This window comes from Vespula vulgaris, chromosome 11, assembly GCF_905475345.1.
Source record: "Vespula vulgaris chromosome 11, iyVesVulg1.1, whole genome shotgun sequence".
In the NCBI taxonomy this organism is placed as follows: Eukaryota; Metazoa; Arthropoda; class Insecta; order Hymenoptera; family Vespidae; genus Vespula; species Vespula vulgaris.
Window position 1 is genome coordinate 550778 of NC_066596.1, and position 24300 is coordinate 575077.

Genomic DNA, 24300 nt, shown 5'->3' on the forward strand with positions numbered 1-24300 from the left:
ATTATTTTTAAAATGTAAATAATTCTTTGTGGATCGAAAATAAGAGAAAGAGAATAAAGAAAGAAGAAAGAAGAAGAAAATGAAGGAAAGAAGAAAAACGAGAAAACCGAATTCAAATTTGGCGCGCGCGAAATACAATTTACCGCGCGAATCTTGTCACGCCTGGGCTTAGTGTTTCTTTTTTACTTTCAGTCCCACGAGCAATCGAGTCAATTGAAATTCGTATCACGCTCGTATTCGGTGTAATAAGGTCTACCTCTGTCTTTGTCCATCGTGTGTGTGTGTGTGTGTGTGTGTGTGTGCGCGCGCGCGCGCACGCATAGCATAAGTGTATATATTCGCTTGGGTGTATGTGGTTGTATCGATCCTCGGAAAGTGAGAGAGATAAAGAAACAAAGAAAAGTACTAAAACGAACTAGCACTCACAATCTTTTTTTCGTAACAAGGAACATCGTGTGTTTGATCGACACCGAGGGTTATCCGAAAAGTTATTTGCAGAGGAGTTGGAGTAAGTGAGGATAAGTAGTTTTCTCTTTCGGCTCGAATGACGTTGAGCTTTCAAACTCCGTAACGTCAATATGATTAGCTCGTTATACGTTCGTAATCCATTCGTTCTCGCACTTCGAAAAGTCTATTTAGCATCGCCAACCAGAAATTTTCCAAATGTCCTGAAAGTTACGTTATGTATGTTTGTTAACAACATAAAAAGAAAAAAGGGAAAGAAGGAGAATGAAATATATATAGGATGTCCTTACGCAACTGGAACAGGTTGTATCTATTAAATGGTTAAAAAAAATATATAGGTGAAAGTTAAATGGTATTAGATGGTGCGTAATATGCACATAATTTTATGCACTTTTGTACACTGGTGCATCAGAAAAATGCAACTGTAGTTTTTTTTTTAATGGAAATATATATTTTGTTATGACTGAACCAGTCGATGCTCTATATAAAAGTATTAATGTATTTATGCTCTAAACTTAGATGTTAGAAAGTTATTCTAATTAAACTTTTTTGAATTATTTAGATCCGTCACCATGTGTTAATGGATAATACCACCTGTAATGTATACTTACTAATGAAAATTTTAATCTTATATTAATATTAGTAACATAGTAATATAGTAATATCAGAAACATTTAGCTACAATAACTTCCTAACGTATAAATTTAAGACATAAGTATGTTAATACTTTTACGTAGAGTATAAAAAATTATATCAATTGATGCAGTCAAAAATATAAATTTCTATTAAAAAAAAGTGCAGTTGTATTTGTTTGATGTACCGATTCACAAAAGTGCGTAAAATTATTTGAATATTATGCACTGTTTGACACCATTTAACTTTGACTTATAACATTTCTTTCTATTTTCAACCATTTAGAAGATACAGTTTGTTCAAATTATATATATATGCAGCATTTAAAATTAAGTTAATATAAAAAAATAATTAATGAAAAATAAAAAACAATGAATTATGTTTGTATTATCAAAAAAAAGTAATTGACAATGATTGACAATAAACAATTTCTAACACTTAATTGTTCCATACAACACGAGTCCATTTAACTTAACTCGACCGTATTTATGTAACAAAAAAAGAAGTAGTGTAAGTCCGTACGTATTATCTGTATTATAAAAAAAGAATGAAAGGAAAGAACAGGAAAACAAGAAAGAAGACAAGGAAGAAAAGAAAAAAGAAAAAAAAAATAATAATCGACGTGACGATTTCGTTCGGCGACAAACTCATTCAACGTGTAATTTCAGACGGATGCGTCTACGATACGAATTAATTATCTAACAATATATTGTTCACAGTTGGAATCGAACTCGTATGTTCGACGATCAATTTCTATGATGTGGAACGTGTCATTCTGATAGAAAAAAATTCTCGTGTTTCTCTATCGTAGAATATTGAAATTTCATGATATTTTTCACAGGTGGAAAAGTAATGACCATTGAAAGAACGTGACTGTTGGTTGAAAGCAGATGGAATAAGGCCGCCAAGTGGATGGTACATTGGGCATCCAATGGCATCCAATAGTAGCCAATGGCAGCGTCTGCAGCATCCCGTATTTAGCGAGTTCGCCACGATCGAAGTTGCTCGGGAACGAGACCAGGGATAAGTGCCACTTACATGCAGCGTTTGATGAACACGGCTATTGAAAGGAGTAGTTACTTGAACGCGGTTAATCGAGATCCGCCATTATCCCGTAACTACGCACCTTTTTTCATCCTTCATGTAACTGGATACGATCGATAACGTCACGTTAATGTCTCTTTTTTTTTTCTTTTTACTTTTTCTATTTTTTATTTTTTTATTTGTCTTATTTTTTATTTTTCATTCTATCATTTTAAATATTACGAAACAGAAAGCGTTAATAACTCGTACGTTTAAAACTGCTTTATCCTTTTTTTCTTATTAATTAATTAATTTCTTTATTTAAATCTCGCTTTTACGTTCCACTCTACCTCCCATTATTATTGTTGTTGGTTTTATTGTTGTCCTTCTTCTTTTTCTTCTTCTGATTATTATTGTTATTGTTGCTATCGTTATTATTGTTGTTATTATTTTTTTGTTTATTATTGTTGTTGTTATTATTATTATTATTATTATCATTATTATAAGAAAAGAGATACTATTTCCAATTTCACAGTTATATTTAATTATTGATAAATTATATAAAAAATTCTATATCTATCGATATTTTTCCTTACGTTGTTTATAATTTTTCGCTTAACTGAAGTATTTATTTCTGTGAATTCTGTGTAATTCAGTGAAATATGTATTAATATATCCGCAGTTAGCCTATTACGACAATCGATCGAGAGAAAAAAAGAGAGAAAAAAAGAGAAACACGTTTTCTCCCATCAATCGCATCGATAACGCACGCACACGAAAATTCTTCTCGCAAAATGCCTCCGATGTGGGTATAGAGAAACGTGAGTTGCGTTTCGAGCGCTAAAATATATAAAACCCTATCGTCTTCGAAATAACTTTTACTTCCTGATAGAAATACAATATATATTTTCTTATTCTTACGTTACTCGAAATTGTGAGATCATTTCAAATTATTAAGAACCATGAATATAATAAAACTGTTAAAAAAAATATATTTTATTAATATTCAAAGCGATTATTAAAGATTAAAGACATTCATTTGAAATCTGTTTATTTCGATAATGAAATGATATATTGATAGTGAAACATTTGTGAAAAATAAAATGAACGATCGATCGATCAATCATGTGACATATTGAATTACGTTCTTTCTTTCTTTTTCTTCTTTCTTTTTTTTTATAGTATTCCACATTTTATTTTCTCCCTTTTCTCGTCAATGGTTTCATGCATATCTTGAATTGCGCATTTCCTTACGCACAAATTCTTTCACCCTGATACTCTCTATGATTCGCGATATTTCCATACTGAAAGTAACGGCCCGCTTTATTTTTCTTCGACGTCGTTGTAGCTCGTGCATATCAATGGATTTGACTCATCCAAAGTATCGATACAGGCTGATAAGACAAGCGCCTTTCTTTCTCGAAACTCCCTAGTGTCCCTTCTAGCGTATCGATAATCCATAAACGTGATCAGTTTCCAGTTTTCTTCTTGGTGCGGAAGTTAACGTCATACAGCGTTATGTGTTAAATTTGTTATGGGAATAGTCATAAACATGCATAAAAATGTATGCGGAAAATATTTACGTCGAAACATATGTAATAGAAATAACAAAACATTTATACCGATACTATTGAAAATTATTTCATATAATATATTGAATTAAAAGTTGGAAAAAATGAAAATTAATTGGAAGTAACGATTGTTAGATCTTTCAATCTATAACATAAATATTAACGTAACAATCGACGATATAAAAAGTTATGTTGCAAGGATGTTCACTATATTTCGAATTAGTGAATTAGTTATTCTCATGAAATTCAATGGAACGTTTATTCTTCGTTTATAATCTATGTCATTCATACGAATTAGTCAGAAGAGTTATTTTCTGAATGACTCTCACGTGATCAACTATGTCAAGATGGCGGAGATTTTGTCTCTAATAATAGAAACGATGAGCAAAATTCACCTCCTGACATAACGAAATCGAATCGTCGAGTAATTTCCTCCTAATGCACGGGTCTTGTCCAGCCGGAAACGAAGGAAGCAGTCGAAACACTCGCAAAAACTACGAAAATCTTCTGATAGAAGACCTTAGGGATTATAGTATTACGAGACACGTTTCTGCTCTGTGCTATATCTCGACCCTCCTCTATGAAATTTTATAAAAGATATATAGCTAAACATTCCCCTGTTTGTACGTGCCTATGAAAAGGAAAGCATATTATTCGAGAGGGTGACAGATGGTATCAACGACCTACCAAAAACATAGTCACTTTTAGAAATATTCTCTTTCCAACGTTATTTTTTTTTCGGTTATATTTTCAAAAATACTTCGTGACACTTTATATGTATCTGCATTATTTAAAAGAAGAAAAAATGAAAATTAGGAAAATAATTTAAAATATAAAAATTATAAAAATTTAATATCTCGAAAAGATAAATTAAAAATTTTTTCTTTGATATTAAAAATCCTATAGTTCGTAACTTAAAATATTCGTAACTTAAATCTATTAATATGCGGTGGATGAATATTTTTTCCAAGATGGCGTCAAAACAAGCTTTCATACGCTTTTACGCTGATATATAATACTGCTTGGGTACTCTAACGGGTATCTTCGTCCAACTTAATGCATTTTCCCACGTTAGGTAAAAGGAGGTAGGAGGATTAAAGAAGAAGAGCTTCTTCCGATCGCCAAAGTGTTTCTTCAAACCTCGAAAAAGTTTCGGCAACAATGGGTTAGCTTGTAACGAGCAAAGGGCCAAAAATAGAGGAGCTTGGTTCGTTGCCAAATAGATGAAGAAAATTAGATAGTTTTCCCTCTTCTTACTTATATCCACCTACCAAAGAGAATGTTTTAAGGTAAATTAGATTGTGCTACCACTGATTTGATATCCATAGTAAGCTGGATGATAATAGTAAAGCCAAAGGGAGAGAAATAAGGAGTACAAGTAACAAAATTGATTATATTAGGACCGTATCTTCTAAGCATAAATTACAATAATTAAATTTCTAATCAATATTAAATAAACGAGATACAAACTTGAATAACTATAATAATTGATAATACTATAAAATATTATAAAAACCTATTCCAACCTGTATTTATTGAAAACAAAAATAATTATTGTTATTTTAAATCAATATAATACAAACTAAATAAGAATAAAAATCAAATTAATAACTAATAAATAATAATAATGAAGAATTAAAGAGTTTCAATCTATAAATATGAGCAATAAAAAAAATACAAATTCCAATTTCATTGTAGAGAAAGAAAAACTACGAATAACAAAATCGATTATATTAGGACCGTATCTTTTAAGTATAAATTACAATAATTAAATTTCAGGTCAATATTAAATAAAGGAGATACAAACTTAAATTAATAACTATAATAATTAATAAATGATAGATAACACCTACGTAGAATACATTAGAAAAAAAAATAATTAATGATACTACAAAATATTAGAAAAACCTATTCCAATCTGTAAGAGTAATTAGTGAAAAAAAAATTACAAAATTATCATTATTGTTATTTTAAAGCAATACAACATAAAGTATATAAAAACGTAAAACTTATATAATTAATAATAATAGTGACAATAAAGAATTAAGGAGTTCCAATCTATAAATTTGAGAAATAAGACATAAAAGAAAAAAGAAAACAAATTCCAGTTTCATGGGGTAATAAAGATGATCATGGTATAAGCGTAGGAAAGATATGATTCGTTGGATGGCAAGTTCACGTTCGCTCGTTCCTTGTAGCGCGCAAATTACGAAAACTGTGGACGTGCTCGAAGAACTCTATGATGTTCGATAATGCACGACGAGTGGATAGGAATGCGATCGAGCTTTCTGCTTCGATATTATGTAAACATGGAATAACTTTATTGAAAGGAATTACACCATCCTTCGATGCTAATGGCGTCCTCCCTATCTCCGTTCTTATGCTCTTTTATTCTCTCTCTCTCTTTCTCTCCTATTTTTTCTCACACGTCTCTTATTTCAACGCACGAACATCCTACGAAAATGACCTTCGCTGAGACGAATAATCTCGTAGATTTTAAAGTGAAATAAGGCGATTTCGACGTGAAAAGCTTCTCCGATAATGTTCACCTCAGTAATATAAGGGTTGAACACGCTCGGTGAATTTTAATAACGGTCTTGTAAAATAAGGAGGGTAAAAAGAGATTTTCTTTCTTTACGTAGAAACGTCATCTTTACTTCATCGATTTTATTGTTAATAATGAAGTTTCTCGGACAAAAATTATTATACCAATTTGATGTAACATTTGTAAAGAATGTGCGTACTTCGAAAAATATTATTAAAATTACGATACTAATTTGTATCGTATAAAAAATAATCCTGTATTAATCTTACTCAACATACCCTCTTTGACAAATTCAGCAATGTTAACATTTTCCGTATATTATATCTGAATAAACATTTATATTTGTTATTGAAGTTTCCGACATTACTTATCAGCCAACCCATTACTATATTATTCCTCTCATTTTATTTAGAGATAAAATACTGAATCTTCCGATATTACCTACTTATTGGCTAACCCAATAATAATAATGAACTCTTCTATATCCAAGTCGTAAAGAAAATTATGAATGACATAAAGTAGATATATCATCCGTTTTATAATATTGATAAAAGAAAAAAAAAGAAAAAAGAAGAGAAAAAAATAAAATTGATTAGCAACATTAGCAATAATATTGACTCACCTCTCATATAAATATAAGCAGTGCCACGCATGTTTCTCCTCGTAAGTACAAGCAAGTTCAACATGTTACCGATAATGCCCAAGCAACAGATGGCAGGTAGAACGATGCCATAACTAATTCTTCTCAGGGTCGGTGTCCTGGGATCCTCTAGGATCTCCAGATCTTCCTGTGAAAAGCAAATACGTCCGCCACTCACGTTGAGTGTCTCCATCGCTTTTCTTTTCTTTCTTCCTACTTTAAAATTCACGTTCTCATCGAGAAAGAGATTATCCGCCTCCATTGAATCTCACATTAGTTTTACGAACAACGCCCTCTCGGTCAATCCCCGTTATCTGATTGATCGACATCTTTATAATCGTCATTGAACGTATAGAAACCGAATACACAAGATAAACGTTTGAAAGATTTGTGAACAATGAAAAGAAACTAACGAACATCATTTTTATTGTAATTAATGTTCAAACAATTATATGACCAAATTAATATGAAATAATAAAAAAATAAACGTAAATCTCATCACTTATTTAGTCGTTGAAAATGTCGTGAAAAAAAAAAGATATAAAGCGTTCTACTTCGCAAATCGATTTTGAATTTATATTTCAGATGTAAAGATAAATTTTGATGTTATCGGTTTTTATTATTTTTTTTTTTTTCTTTCAATTTTTTAACGATCGATCGAGAACGATAGTTCACGTTTCCAATGGACGAATCGATCGTCGAAATACACGTGCCAAGCAACAGGTTTGAGAGACGAAAGTTTCGTGTAGCTCGTCTCTCTTTCTGTCTTTCTTTCTCTTTCTCTCTTTCTCTTAGATATATCACAAAGAATGCAGCCTTTTCTTCTTCCTTCGTCGATTTACCAGACTAACGTGTAACACATACACGTGCCGACATTTATTTCACCGAAGAATCCGAACATTTTCTTCCCGACGATTTGTACGCCGACATTTTTGATCATGCGACGATGAGAATGGCATTCACGTGTTCCTGAAAAATATCAAAATTTTGTTGGTTATGTGACATACTTGAATTAACCCCTTATCACGTCTACATAAGCGAGAAAATGTAAGGATGACTTTACTTTCATATTACTTTATACAGGGTGGGCCAAAAATCTTGAGGAACTTTGAAAAATTACTTTGGTCTAAACTATATTAAACTTTACTCTTGGCATGACTCGTGATGGCAATTTTGTTAACGTCGATAAGCAAACTTTACGAACGTTCTTTTCTTAATCTTACCGACATTCCTTTTTCTTATTTCTTTTCTCTTTTTCTCTTTTCTTTTTTTTTTTTTTTTTGAAATTGCAGTTTAAGAAGAAACTCCGACAAGATTGTAGATCACATAGATACAACATGTTCCTTTTTAAAGGACGTTAACGTTTCATAGCGATAATACTCTTCTTTATCGGAATTGTTACGCAGAATATAAAGGGCTATCGTAAAAGTGGAAGATCCTCTTATAGTAAAGGAAATAGATCGTTACTTCCCGAGTTAAAGCGTCGAGACGGCTAGCGCGTGTCGATTACGAAACTTCGATGACGGAGCTTTCGCAAGTTCCGATACGTGATTTTTCCAAGAAGCTCCTTAACTCCTACCACCAACGTCGCCATCATAGATTGCTCCCACAAATTATGATTTATTTCAACGATCTCGCTCACAATTACTCATCGAAAAACTTTTCAACCAGCATTGATATATAAACCGTTTCAAAAACTATACGAAATTTAAAAACGACGATAATCGTCGAGTGAAACAAAAATTGCTTATTATTAATTATTTAACACATGTGCGTACGTATGTCAAATTATTAAATGATCAATATTTTTGAATATCAATTATTTTATGAAAATATCGACATTTCATAATCAACATTTTTGAAATATTGATTATTGTATAAAATAAAATTAATTTCATTATAAAATTTCGATTGATTTTTTGACGAGAGAAAATCACTTTTCTACGGCTCGTAATACGATCATTGATACATCCTGTATATTAAGAAAAAAATAAATTGCCATTAACCTTATTAATGATCGTAAATGTATATATATAAATGAAAAAAATCAATTCCTATTGCTAGAAGTAGTTACCTTAAGAAATGAAATATTGAAATACAGTAGACTTAACATGTAAGATAGAAAGGACGAAGAAGAATTCTTCTGGTTATTATGATTCTTCTCGATCTTCGAAAACTCTTCGAGAAGAAAAAACTATATAGGTTCAAATCATGCGGAAGATAACTCTTGGAAATAAGTTTTCGCGATGGTTATTGCTGTACAATAATTCGATGGAGTGAAGACTCGGTTCGGAATCGACACGTCATGGGGTGGAAAGTACCAGGGTGAAAAAAGAAAATTTGCTATTTCCAGAAGCACGTGTCATGGCTCGGAGGGTTAACATCGGAGACAAAGAGAAAAGCAAAAGCAGAAGAAGGAGGAAAAGAAGAAGTGGAGGAGGTGAACGGAAGTGGTTCTTGCATCGGTCCAAACTGACAAACTCGAGCAAGTTTTCCACTAGGACTACGAGCTTGCGCCAGTACAACGACAGCTGCGACTTACATAATACGTTTCGCTACAAGTCGTTGTTAGAAAGAGAAGGAGAAAAGCTGAACGAAGGGATATATTATGCGGTATATTTATGCTTTTTAATTTTTTCGCGGGATCCGCCATCTTTGATCGTTTTTAACAAATAAAATTTCGAAAAAATTTTCAATACAATTTACAATACTTTACTTTAAGATGTTACGTCCTAAAAAGTTAAAAAAATATCGATTTTTCTGAAATATTTTTAATCGACAATATTATCCTTTAAGAATATTCTCTGTAAATTTTATTAGAAAATTCGATAAATTGATAAAGTTATAAAAGTTTGAAGTTGATTCTGTCAAATTCAACGTTAAATGTATTTTAAATTTTAAACGTTTTTTTTTCTCAAAACTATATTATTCAAATCAGTGTCAATGATATTTTAAAAACTATTGAACAGATTTGGATAAAATTTGGCACGATTGTTTCTCATATCATTATCTAGTTTTTATCCTCAGTGAACATTTTTTTAGAAGACATAGTTCTTTTCTTTTAATCATTAAAAAAGTATTAAAATTTTTTATCGAAAATCACATGGTAAATTCAATCACTCATATTTGTTTATTAAATGAAAATATTAAAAATCAATTTCGTGAAGGAATGGTTTTTTTAATCTACTTTAAGAGCTTTTTTGATAATACCCTGAGGAGATATCATTGGCATCGTAAAAGCTGTACAAAATAATTTTCCCTGGTTCAAGAAGATAACGGATTATTCTAATTTTTTTTTGTTGGAAAATATTCCTCAAGACATGTATTACGATACATAAATTTAATGATTTTTTTATTGAATGAAATAAATTACATTTTTTGATAATAACATTACAATTTTTTTAATGAAATAAATTACATGCAAAAAGATCATAGAAATTGTCTTTTTTTTTAACCGTCTAAGTATATTTAACCCCTTAAATTTTTATGAATTTTTTAGTTTTTTTGGTATATCATCATTGCAAAACCGAAAGTTGAATCAAACCAGAATTTCTGTAGCACCTATTATTTTTTTTTCATAAATTTCAAGTCAATCCATCTATGTGTTTACAAGATAGAGTAAATACATCCATACACATGCGCACATATATACATCAAAACACATACATACACAATACATATTTAATTTTTTAAAGAAACATATAGACATATGTAGATTCTAATACGAATCATAAAGATCTGAAAAAGTTTTTGAATATCTCAAGTAATTTCGGAAATAATCGTTCGTTACACTTTTTGCTGTATCAAGAGTATAAGGAACTTTTCGCAGTTTTGCCTAAAAAAAAAATAAATGAGAGAAAGAGAGAGAAATGAAGCAAGTACCATTGGCCGTCGTTCGCGGTGTCAACGGACCGGAAGAACGACGATGAAACTCATCACGAAAGTACACAAAAAGTTCTTCTCTTTCTCTTGCTTCCTACTCTCTCTCTCTCTTTCTCTCTCCTCCTTCCTTTTCTCTCTCTCTCTCTCTCTCCCCTTTTCTCTCTTTGCTTCTCTCTCACCAGTATTTCTTCTAACGACCCCACGAGATCCCGTTCCTTTCTTGTTACCCCGTGAGTCGACATATACGACCCTACGAAGAAGATACACGAGGGACTTGCTTTCTCTCTCTCTCTTTCTCTTTCTTTTTCTTTCTCTCTCTCCGAGGACATAGAAACTTTCATCGAGAGTTTGTTCGTAAAAGAGACAGACAGGAAGGGAGAAAAGGAAAACTTGTCCTTAAATAATCCTTTTCAGTTTACAAGGCGCACTTTACTAACTGTAATCATTTTCGAAGACAGAAAAACTTCAAAATAAAGAATATATATATATATATTATATATATATTATATATATATTATATATATATGTGTGTATATGTATATAAGCAATGTCATGTTGAAATTCAAATTCAACATAGAAAATTAACTTTGTAGAAATTTCAAAATAGCGGTACTGAATTGAACAACATTTTTTCGTTATTCTCTCATTTCATCTTTTGATCTATTTCATAATATCGTTACGAAATAAAACAACATAAATTTGACAATATTTTTCGTACAGATATCAATTTTATCGAAAATCCAAAATGGCGATGATAAGTTGACTAACATTTCTTCCCAATTGTTCCGTCCTACATAAGTTTATTTCTTTTTCTCTTATGCTATAATATTTTCCTCGTTGAAAGTTAGAAATGTATAACCCAAGGACCTATTTAGGAAAGAAAGTTATACCAATACATTTTTAGTGTTTACCATTTACGATCGCTATTCTATCGTCCCGTTGTTGATACCCTATACCTCTTCAAACCTTAGAGACCATTCATACGCTCACCGAACACCTTTGGTGACATAAAAAATACTTCTGTTATAAAATGCTCTGTAATAAAATACTCTGTTGTAAAATATCCCGTTAAATGTTTATCGAACCTTTCAACAGCCAGATCACGCTTCATACTGCAATATCTTATTAAATTCTTTATTAAATTTTAAATCAATCAGATCTTTAAGCATTAACATTTTTATCCAATAGAAAGACAGGAACAAATCTTTTATCCTCCGCAAGTTTTTCTGAGACGAGCAAGATGTTTAAAAAAAAATTAATCAATCAAAAAATTAATTAGTATTCGCTATTCAATAAACCCGGTAATTAAATAATTAATAAGTCTGTGATTATTTGTTGAATTTATACTCTGCATCCTGGAAAACTGGTAATTAACTAATAAATCTGTGTTCCTTATTCTATGAGACCAGTTATAAAATAATCAAATCTATCTAAAATCAGTAAATCAATAATATTAGTTGAAATACTATATTCTCTTATAACTTTTATTGATTATTATTCTTCCATCATTGAGATGGTAACTCATTCTCGAATCATTATAGTGTTTGTAAAATATAACATGAAAGCATTACTTTTAATACTCCATTATTTTAATACTCTATTCTTTAATACTTTATGTCACAAATAATTCAAGTAATTCTGGTTCGATTCGACTTTCGATTTCGAAATGACGATATATGGAAAAAATAAAGAAAATCATAAAAGTCATATATGCAACGAAAAAAATGCAGATTTCACAAAAATATTTACGCGGGAATATTTATATAGATGCTCCAAGAAAAGGATCGTCTACATAAATATCATTTTTTTTTATGTAATTTATTTTGTTAATAAAAAACTCATTAAATGTATATGTCGTAATATGTACCTTGAGAAATATTTTCCAACAAAAAAAAATTAAAATAATCCGTTATCTCCTTGGAATTATCGATGTCGAAGCAAGGAAAATTGTTTTGTACAGCTTTTACGATGCCAATGATATCTCCTCAGGGTATTATCAAAAAAGCTCTTAAAGTAGATTAAAAAAACCAGTCCTTCGCGAAATTGATTTTTAATATTTTCATTTAATAAACAAATATGAGTGATTGAATTTACCATGTGATTTTCGATAAAAAATTTTAATACTTTTTTAATGATTAAAAGAAAAGAACTATGTTTCCTAAAAAAATGTTCACTGAGGATAAAAACTAGATAATGATATGAGAAACAATCGTGCCAAATTTTATCCAAATCTGTTCAATAGTTTTTAAAATATCATTGACACTGATTTGAATAATATAGTTTTGAGAAAAAAAAACGTTTAAAATTTAAAATACATTTAAAGTTAAATTTGACAAAATCAACTTCAAACCTTTATAACTTTGTCAATTTGTCGAATTTTCTAATAAAATTTACAGAGAATATTCTTAAAGGATAATATTGTCGATTAAAAATATTTCGGAAAAATCGATCTCTTTTGTACTTTTTAAATATATATAACTAACAATCATCAATCCCTGGTAAAGATGAATCCCTTCACACCATCTAACCAAAAACTGATTATTTTACTTTGCACAAAAAGAATGCTTGATGACATAAACCACAAATTTATCATATTTATTAGAAGAAATATCAATTTTATGGAAAATCTTTTTCGCAACAATATAAGGAATGTAGGATGACTTTTGGTTTTACAATGTTCCGAAATGCTTTAGGTATACTCGACCCAACTCATATTTCTTCGTGTACCACAACACGAAAGGGATTTGAGAAGGGGACGAGAGGAGGACGGGATAGAGCCGAGAAAATTAGCGAAAACTTTCGCATCGAGTTTGAATCCTCGGGCACGCCGCAAAATCGCGCCTTCCTGTTGGAGCAATAAGTCTTCTCTTCTTCCCTAAATCTACCCGTTTTCCCTTCTCCAGCATCACTACTCCTCTCTCTCTCACCATACGCGCCCCCATCCCTCCTCACCATCCAAGACCAATCAACCGAAATTTTACCCAGAAACTTTCGACCGAAAATTAATAGTCGCGCGCAGTTTAGTACCCTCTAACGGATTTTCTGGTGAACTATAAGGTTGTCGCATGTTTCCTACTGGTTCGTTGTTTCGTTTCTTTTCTTTCTGTCTCTCTCTCTCTCTCTCTCTCTCTCTCTCTCTGTCTTTCTCTCTGTCTCTCTCTGTCTCTCCGGTATTGGAACTCGACGTGTACAAATGAAAATTGTTTTAGATTGAAACGAGTTTCGTCCTTTCTTTCTTTTCTCTCCCTTATCAAATGGAAACAATACCAAAAATTAAAATTACTTTCTCTTGCAATTTCGAAACTTTCGATAATAAAATATTTAAATTATATCGTTTGAATAATCTCTCAAATAAATCCTTTCGATCAAATTAATCCGTTTCATAATGACACTTTTTTTTACGACAATCAAATAAAAATTCTACGAAATATGGTGTATCGTGAGACGTAAAAAGAAAGAGAGAGAAAAAGATAAGAAGAATCTGAAATATAGAAAATAAAATTGAAAAGATCTTCGCGATTAGTGATTAGAAATTTCGTCGAAACTCTTGATAACTCGATGAAGTATTTAACTAAAGCGATGAGAGTCTCTCTCCCATTGGTAAGCAAAGGAAGTCACCAGGCACGCTCTGCTGCTTGCGAGATTAACTTCGACTTATCTGAAGGGATAATTTGTCGGTCTAAAGGAACGGATACGCTCGACACGTAAGGGTTGAGGACGTCTTCGAAGGTTAAAGAGAGAGAGAGAGAGAGAGAGAGAGTAGCCTGAAGCTACTTCTCCCGTTAGGATCGAAAGCTTACGTGGCTCTCTTTCCAACGACTGCGTCTTCGTAGGATGTGTCGGAGGTCCTCTAACGCGACGAACGAAGCACTCCCTCGTGATCTCCTTTACGAGCCTCGAGGGTGTCCCTTCGAGAAAGACAGAAAGAGATAGATAGATAGATAGAAATATAATTAGTTTATTATCATGCTTATATAATCGCAACGAACAAGACAAGAACTATTGTAAAGTTAGAAGCGATGAGAAACAGATGAATCAGTTTTAATACTTTGAACTATTTTTGTTCAGATTGATTATGATCACATATATGTATTATCCACTTTATCGTTACATAACTTTGAGAGCACACGTTTATATCCCTGTATTTTTTCGAGTTTCATTTCATTTCGTCGTAACGAAATTAATTGTTACTTCATATCTGAAGTTTCTCTTGTTTGTTTGTTTGTTTTTCTTTTTTTTTTTTTTAATTATGAGTTATACTACAACTTTCATATTATATAATTTTTCTAAAAAGAATTAAGCTACAAAAGGTTAATATTAAAATGTTTATACTGAGATAGGCGTTGTGTTGAAATTATTCGAACAATTTGCTTGAAATTACAAACCAAATATCTTCGTGTTTTGCAAAATTATTCTGAAAAATTTTAATGGATTCGATTCGATCTTTTCATTAATCTTTTTCTGTAAACATTTTTATAATAAAATAAGCGGCATTTCGACTTGTGTGAAATTTTAAATAATATATCTCCACGTTTTCTAAAAGTCTTCTGTAAAATTTCAATATATCCGACTTAGATATTTTGTTTATTTTTAACATAAAAGTGTTTCTAATCGAATAGAAATCATTTTGAATATTTTCAAGCGATTAGTATGATATTTTAATTAGTGATACCCACAATGGTACAAAAACTTTTCGTGAAATTTTGTCACAGTTGATTTAAATCAATTTGTACTTATATTCAAGAAGAAAGTTTACGCGCTCATTTGGAACATCCAATGAATCATACATAATTTTGAATACGAATGGAATTAGAAAAAAAGAATTGAATTTCTGTTAAAAGTTAGAATAATGGCAATCGCTATGTGGTAACCTATAAAAATAACATAATATTTTGAATAAAAAATTAAAAAAAAATAAAAGAAAAAAAGATACAACAAGACTAATTTTAAAGTTGATATTGTCTAGAATAAAAAAGTATTATAATACGTGATAGGTAAGTGTGTTATTGTATATGTTACATAGATACTTACGTCTTATTCGCTCTTGTAGCTAATTCGCAATGGAGAAAAATTTTTCAAGCGCGCTCAAGCAATTTTACTACCGACAGAGTCCCGTCGGCAAATTGATACCGCTTCGTTCCAGGCGCGCGCCTTACACGAGACCGAGCAACTATTGGACGTTCTATCAAAAGCAGTCGAGCGCAAGAACGACGACTTCCGTCGGTGTATAAGAACGTTACGGGATAGTCCGATTAACTCACTCTCCTTTGAAAAAAATCCGTTTTTCTCAATTTTCCCTATTTATTTTTTTCTTTTTATTCCTTTTCTTAATTTTTTATTTTTTTGGTAAAATATCCATATTACCTTAAATCGTTGCCAATTGTTCTATTTGTTGTTGTTGTTGTTTTTTTTTTTTTATTATTACTATTCTTAGAATAATTCAAAGAGTGATGGACCACTTTTTCTTAAAAGCTTCAATGTTTCGAAAAAGTTTTGAATTTAATAGATATACAAAGAAATAAAAAATATGTTATGAAAGTAAATACCTACGTGAAAAATTATAATATCAAGATAAAATTGAAAAATAATTTTTGATTTTTGTAAAAAGAAAAAAAGAAGAAATTTTTTCCCATGTAAAAGGTCATCTCACTCAAAAAAAAAGTTTTGTATATAATAAAAAGAAGAATTGTTATTTTTGCTTGCATAAAACCGCTCTACAAAAGATCACATAAATCCAAAAATTTTAAACATCCTCCGTGGAATCGCTTATTATATCTCACACATCAAATCCAGTTGAATTGTTTAGATCTATATCTATATTATGTTCTACAACCGACCTATTCAGCATTACTTTCTTCCTTTAGAAAACTATCTTCGGACTTTTGGACTACAAAATCTATAAAATTTTTATTCGAAGATGAATCTTCCATAAGGCAGACGTTTACGTTTATCAAATTTGTTTGAATTTTTAACACGTTTTATTACTTTTTCCGTTTGAAACATCTCCTACATTTTCTAATTCGTTAAACTACATGATGTACCGAGGATTGAATTAATTTTATTTAGCATTGTGTCTGGCGTGTCTGCCACGGTAGTCTTTTTACTAATTGCTTGCGAGCATCCAGGTGAGACAGTTTCTGGTTCTTTATTTTCCTTTATATCTTCTTCAGTTATACGAACCACACGTTTTTCTGGTTGTTGTTCATTTAAGAAATACATAATAGATCTTCGTTTTTACAAATGATTAACAGAAAGAATACAAATTCACCGACTCTGTAAGTAGTCGAATATATGTTATAAAAACGTAGCAATATATAATTTTACAATGGATCAAATATTCCTGAAAAAAACCGGGCCATTTATGCCAAAAATCAAGGAGTGACGACTCACTCGTTTTTTACTCATCGTACTATCATAAGCATAATCTTTAAATTTCATATTAATGGATTATATTTCAGAAAATGATTATTTCTTAATAATTATTTCTTAATAAATTATGATCTAAGAACTAAGCAGAAAATTGTCGAGAATATTTAATTACTATGTTACAAATAACTAATCTAATTTCTTAATTATAAACAAATAAACAATATTGTTTATTAGTTTTGTTAATAATTACCAATCTTATCATTAAAAATATTTAGTAAAAGATTGAACTATATCAACAAAATATGAGACCGAATCGTCTGATTTGCTGGAATTACTCTAATTATTTCAAAAAAGAAAGAAAGAAAAAAATTATTCTATCACCCGACTTTTAATTTTTTAAATATCCAAAAGTATATTAAAAGGATAAATGATTTTTTTTCAATTTTTTAAAAATTGAAAAAAGAAAATGTACTACGCACAAAGAGATCGACTAACAATAAGTTAGCAGAGTGTAAATATGAATCTTCTTATCGTTCGAAGTTCGAAGGGAATGTGATTCATTTTCCTTCAAGATCTGAATTTCGTTCTCGGATCTCTTTTCTCTTTGTACGTTCAATGCACGTGCGTTACCGGCTACCGGAAGTAAGAAAGAGAAAGAGAAAAATGGAAAGAAAGAGAGAGAAGACTCACGAATCGTAATCCGCGTTCCTTCAAGCTACGATTTCCTTTCGTTTAATATACTGGGCTAGACTAGCAATACGTGTTACGATTCAAAGAAAAGTGATTTCTTGAAAAAAAAGAAAAAGAATCAATCGCAATATTAATATAAAATTACTTCTCTTTTTCTTTTCTTTTTTTTTTTAATAATCCATTGTCAAAAATTGATTTCAAAAAAGATTCATTATTTAAAAGTCTGAATGTACACTTGCGATCATTAATGGTGTTAGTAAAGATAGTCTCTCTATGTGGTCGAGTTTCTCTTTCCATTAGTCACACATATTCCTTCGTGTTAATCCTACCATGAAGTATCATTGTGTGACAATAGTATTTATATATAGTAAAGATATGACAGGTCAATGATATATGAGTACGTAGAAGCAAGCAAGAAGCTAATGATATCAATTTTCTTATGTACACTATGATTATTTATAAATAATGAAAATTGAAAATAATCTTTTGAAAGATGAGTGATTCTCAATTCATATAGTATTTAAGTATCGATTACGTTGGATCATCATACAATAGTAATAAACAATTCTAATCATAGAATAATAACTTTTTAATTCATGCACATTTCAGAAATACATCGTTTAAAAATAACCGTAGCAATTAAAAAATTGTTACGTTTTCTTTTACCGCATATAAATGTTAATAATATACATTGATAAATGTAGATCCGATTATATTGATCTTTCGCAGAATAATAGGGTAAAAAGGTATAAGTTTTTACTTCAGAAGATTCCATCTTTCTTATATATTCCAAGATCTAAGAATTAGTAGGCTTTATACGTCAGTTAACTCGAAGATGCCCGAGGATAATTCTTGAAAATCTCCTATAGGAAAGCTGGCCATCAGTGAAAAGCATTAATTAACGAACGTTCCGTCGTCCATCGTCGTCGTCTCGTGGCCGGCAACGTGAGGCGCGATAATACGAGAGGAGTCGAGATAATTATGCGCTCTCAAGATATCCGACTCTGGGTCTTCAACCCCTCCGCTAAAACCACCCTCATCCTCACCCTCTTATTCGACCATCCCTCGATATTATATAAAATATATCTTGAAGGTCTGCAGCGCTCTCCTTTTCATTCTCTCTCTCTCTCTCTCTCTCTCTCTCTCTCTCTGTCTCTCTCTCTTTCTCTCTCTCTTTTTCTTCCTTTCTCAAGCATTTCTTCTCATTTTCCTTTTTCACTTTTTCATTTTTTTCTTCTTTTTTTATTATTATTAATTTTTTTTTCCTTTTTTTTTTGGTAACTTCGGCTTTATCGCGAACCGCCACTTACGAAACCATAAAAAACTCCAACGAGGGTAGATGAGCAAACGAGGGTGGTCTGCTACCTTCGAGCCATCATTTTTTTCTTATTTTATTTTCTTTGTTTTGCTTGTTTCTTCTTCGAGGAACTTAGTGTGAGAACATCAGTAAATGACCGTTTAAAGTTTCGCTGGATATTAATACTTCTTTTCTATTCTTTTTTGTTTTTTAAATAAGCCCTCCGTTAAAAAATTCACGGATTATTAGAAATGATCTTACATAAGGAAATGTCATTTTGATTTATTTTATTTAATTAAAAAAAAAAGGATAATATATACTTACACAATAGATGTCCCTAGAGTAAGTGGGAAATATTTTGAAGATGGCTTCAACATATTAAAACGATAAAAGAAAAGTTCATATAAACACGTACTCTATTAGATTTTTTTTGTACTTATTGCGAATGAGTTATCGCAATAATTCTTTCATTAAATAAACGAAAGCCATTATATATAGAACTTCCATTGACAATGTTGAAACTCTTCGTGAAAGAATTGAATAATATTCCAGCAAATTCGAACAACATGAAGATATATGGAAAGAGGTGAGTAAGACAGTCATTGGCAAGTGCTAAGACATCTACTAGTTTGTATTTAGATTCGAGATGATAATTTCAAACATCCCTTATAAAACTAAACAGATAGAATATGTTGAAAATCGGATTATCTATATCTCGATAACAAAATCAAATAAGACATATGTTTTCTTTATTATTCACATTTTCTAAAGTTATCCCTAAAATATTCCCATTTATTCTGAGTCATCCTGTATATACATATATACTCATATATATATATTCTGTATAATTTCATTTTCGAATCATTAACAAAAATTTTGTTTCTGCATTCTTACTTAGCATCTCATAGATTCGAAGAAAAAGGAACGATTGGACGAACTAGCTCATTGATTCATTTTCCAATAACAATAAATAAAGTGGTCATTCATGGATGCATTCGTGCATGGAATACTACTTCGTTTCTATTCTTTTCTTATCCTTCTTTCCCCTTTCCCTTTTTCCTTATGCGTTTTATCCCTTCGGTAGACATCGACTTCTTTCGGTCGTTACGCACGAACGGAATAAAATCGAAGTTACGCGAGCGTAACGCAAATCCTTCGGAATCGAGGATAAAATAAGGGAGCTTGTGTTCTTCCATCGCGATAATCGAGTAGGATTCAACTCTCGCTTCCTTACTCGATAACGTTTTTCGATCGTCGTTCCCACGGGAAGCTAAGGAATTTCCTGCTGAAATCCGTAAATTTCAAGTCGAAAAAAGGGAAGAAAAATTCGCGATTCTCAGCGAAATGAAATTTCAGTTGATAAAAATGATGAGAATGAAAGATAAGCAACGTTCTGTTTTGTCAAGGAGGATCTGCTACCTGAACCCCTGACAAAAAAAAAAAGCTGTGTTTTATCTTAAATAGATACGACCGAAGTACTTCCGGTTAATAGTTAACACTATTCTAAATATTTCTACACCATTTTTTCTTTTTTTTCATTTCCATTAGATATCTGACTTATTATGAAATTGATAATTTTTGAAATATCCACCATCTTGAAACTAAAAGTAATCGTAAATTCCTCTTAAATTTTCGTGAGATATAACTCGATTTGTAGTTTAATATTAATTCAATTAATTCAATTCAATTTAGAAATCTATTGTAAAACAATTACGTGCTTGCGCACGCGTAAGAATGTATGAACGAATCTGCATGGATAAAAATATATAATATTTTAAACTTTGACAAGAGACTTATATATTATACATGGGGATCTTTCGTTAAGTTTACCAAATTAAAATTTTTATCCGTTTACAATCTTTGATTGCTTTCATAAAAAATGTCGAAACAAATTTATGGTCATGCCTGACACTATTTTAAATTTTCTCGACAAGTTCCAATTCTTTCTGTTGCATATGCAAATTTTTATGAATTTTTTAATCTTAAAAAATATCACTATTTCGAAATCGAAAATTAAAAATCTTCATATATCTAAAACTGATTATTAGATTGATATATAATAATAAACATGATTCATCTGATTGTGATAAGCTATTGAAGTAGCATTAAAAAGTACATAATTCATTTACGACGGTACAAGTATACACGCATATAAGAAAGGATAACAAAGATGTTAAAATATGAGAGATCCGCACCATAAATTCGACACTTCGATCCTAAACAGCGAAAAGTCACGCTCGTTAAGAATATTCGATTTTATAGATAACAGAGATTTTATTGTCCTCAATTGTCCGCTTAATGGAATTAACTTGTCCCTCGAAACACATCCCAACACGGAATCCTACTGTTGTTCATAAACTACGAATTATACGAAAGTAAAATCCCTGAAACAGTCAAACGAAAAGTGTTGCTAATTGTTTTTTACAGAAATCATTCAGTAATTTCAATTAATTATGGTTTTCATTAAATCTCAATTATGTTCAGTTATTTAAATTTAAATTTACACTAATTTCGCCAAATTCAACAACTTATATACTATTTTATTTAGAAAAAAGGAAACAGCGGAAAAAACAGATATTTTCTACTATTTTGCATTGAAGATCATAAAAAGTTTAACTTATTAAAAATCCGATATGACAGTGCTAACTTCTTATACATATTTTCAAAATCTGAACTATTATTTTTTATCATGATATACATAAATCTATTCTTATTGTACGTAATTATACATAAAAATAAAAAATAAAAATAAAACTCAACTAATCCGTAAGGAAAATCACATTTAACATAATTTTTTGGAAAATTGTATATACATATGTACACGTCATTTTTAAAGTAGATAAAGATTTATACATCGAGTCACAAACTTTCTCGCAACTTTGCATCGTTAATCATTCTTTTCGAATATTTCTACATAATTAATGAGTGAGACAAAGAGAGAAATCGGTTAGATGCATCCTGGAAATACTCAGTGGCCATCAAGCACGATACCTTCGTATATGCGTGTGTGTGTGTGTATGTTTGTGTACATACGCATGTATATATGTACAGTCTGAAAGTGATGAAAGAGGGGAGGGAGAGAATTTCGAACGTCGGATTGTCGTGCGGTTGATGGCCGTGTTAATTAAACGCGCCTAGTCTCGTTTCGATGATCTGGTGTGCGATTTTTCAAATCCAATTGGCCAAACGTACAACTAAAACCATGTGTATCTATATGAATGTGTGTGTGTGTGTGTGTGTGTATGTGTATGTATATCTATATGATCATATATACATATGAAATTTTTATTTAATAGAAAGATTTAGTAGAAATTTTATATGTATGTATATATAATATGTGTATATATATATATATATATATATATATATATATATATGTATGTATGTATGTATGTATATATGTAAATTTATATGGTCGTAATCTATATGTAATCTATATGAACATGTATACATATGAAATTTTTATTTAATAGAAATATTTAATAGAAATTTTTACTCAGGTCAAAATTAAAAATTATAATTTAATATGTAAAATACGTTTTCATTCTTAGGTATTCATACTTTCATCAAAAACGGATTAATTTATTATAAACTTTCTTGCATCATAATGTAATAAAAACGATTAAAACAAATAATCTCCTAAATCGCAACTATAAATTTCTTAAAGTGTAATCTTTTTTATAAATAAAGTAATATATTTATGAATGGAAATAACAAAAAATATGATTAAGAAAATGTGCTATCACATATTTAATGATAAGAAAATAAATATTCTGTATATAGTAATAATTATTACAAAACCTATCTAATGTTACATATATTTTATTAAAAATAATAATGTTACTTTTCTCCAAAAAAGATAATATTGAAATTATGATATTTTCCTCTGATAAACAAGATATAACTTTTATATAAATACTGATTTAATTTTTCAATTAATTACTGATAAACACAAAATATTTTATGACAAATTTATTTTTATGGAAACAAAAATACTTGATTCTTTATAAGATATATCTTTATAAAATACATAAAATTTATATAGGTATATAAATGTATATATTTATAAAGAAAATAATATAAAAATATATACTACAATATATAATACATATAATAATATGTACAATATATACATATATATATATATATATATATATATATATATATGTATATATATATATATATATATATATATATATATATAAATTCTGATCAAAAAAAGATTTTCTTTATAAATATATTATTCTTAGTATTACAATTATTTACATAAAATCCTCTTCAAAGTGGTCCCCTTCGAATGCTATAAACCTTTGGAATCTTGTTTTCCCGTCTTTGCAAACCCTCTTATATACCGAAACTGGAATTGAGTTTAGCACTTTTGTCAATTTGTCAATGATTTCCTTTCTTATAGGAAAACGTCAATCTTTTAACGTCCGTTCAAGGCAGAAGAAAAAATGAAAAAGTTTACCAAAGACAAATCAGGTAAATACGGCGATTGCGAGACAGGAAGTGAATTTCGTGGCAAAAACTCTTAAACGAGAAATGCCGTATGTGCATGCTCGCATTATCATGGCGTAACAGTCATGCCTTCTCTCACCATAATTCCAATCTTTTCCGTCGCACTTTTTCACGCAAACGTTGCAACAACCCCTCGATGAAATATTGCATTCAACGTGGTACTAGTGGGTACGAATTGACCTCTTTAAAACTAGTCATTATTGAAAATTGCTGAAGACGCAAAACACATTTTCGTAAAACAATACGATAACTCAACTGAATAAAAGCATGGCTGATGCAATTTGGTGAATCTATAGAATAAACAATAAAAAATCGTTTCACCAAATCCTAAATTCTAAAGTGAATTCCATTGTACCTATCGTGTTTCTTGCAAATGACGTCCCTGAAGTTTTAGGTAATATAATGATATATGATAAATATAATATAATATTTAATATACTATCATAATATCATATACTGTATTACTATAACAGGAATATATAATATATTAATATATAATATACAAACATTTTTGATCGCGTATCCCACAAAAAATGATCCAAAGATTGCATGGATCTTTTTATATTTTTTAAATAACAGATACCTTTCTTCTTTAAATTTAATGAGACATTAAATAAAATAAATATTGTTTTGTTCAGATTTTATTCAATGAAACCAAACATCGTAA

The 24300-nt window shown here is 30.2% G+C and overlaps 1 protein-coding gene across 3 annotated transcripts in view; it reads right to left on the reverse strand.

The window, feature by feature from the left end:
* LOC127067854 (probable G-protein coupled receptor B0563.6) overlaps positions 1-24300 on the reverse strand; it is a 39885-nt gene that overhangs the window by 12492 nt on the left and 3093 nt on the right. For 2 of the 3 annotated variants that reach the window (XM_051003237.1, XM_051003238.1), the window contains one exon: positions 6860-7846. In XM_051003237.1, the coding sequence (XP_050859194.1) occupies positions 6860-7139 (280 nt within the window). In that variant the 5' untranslated portion in view covers positions 7140-7846. Of the gene's footprint in view, positions 1-6859; positions 7847-14559; positions 14584-24300 lie in introns of those variants that run through there. The other variant, XM_051003239.1, reaches the window with a different exon arrangement.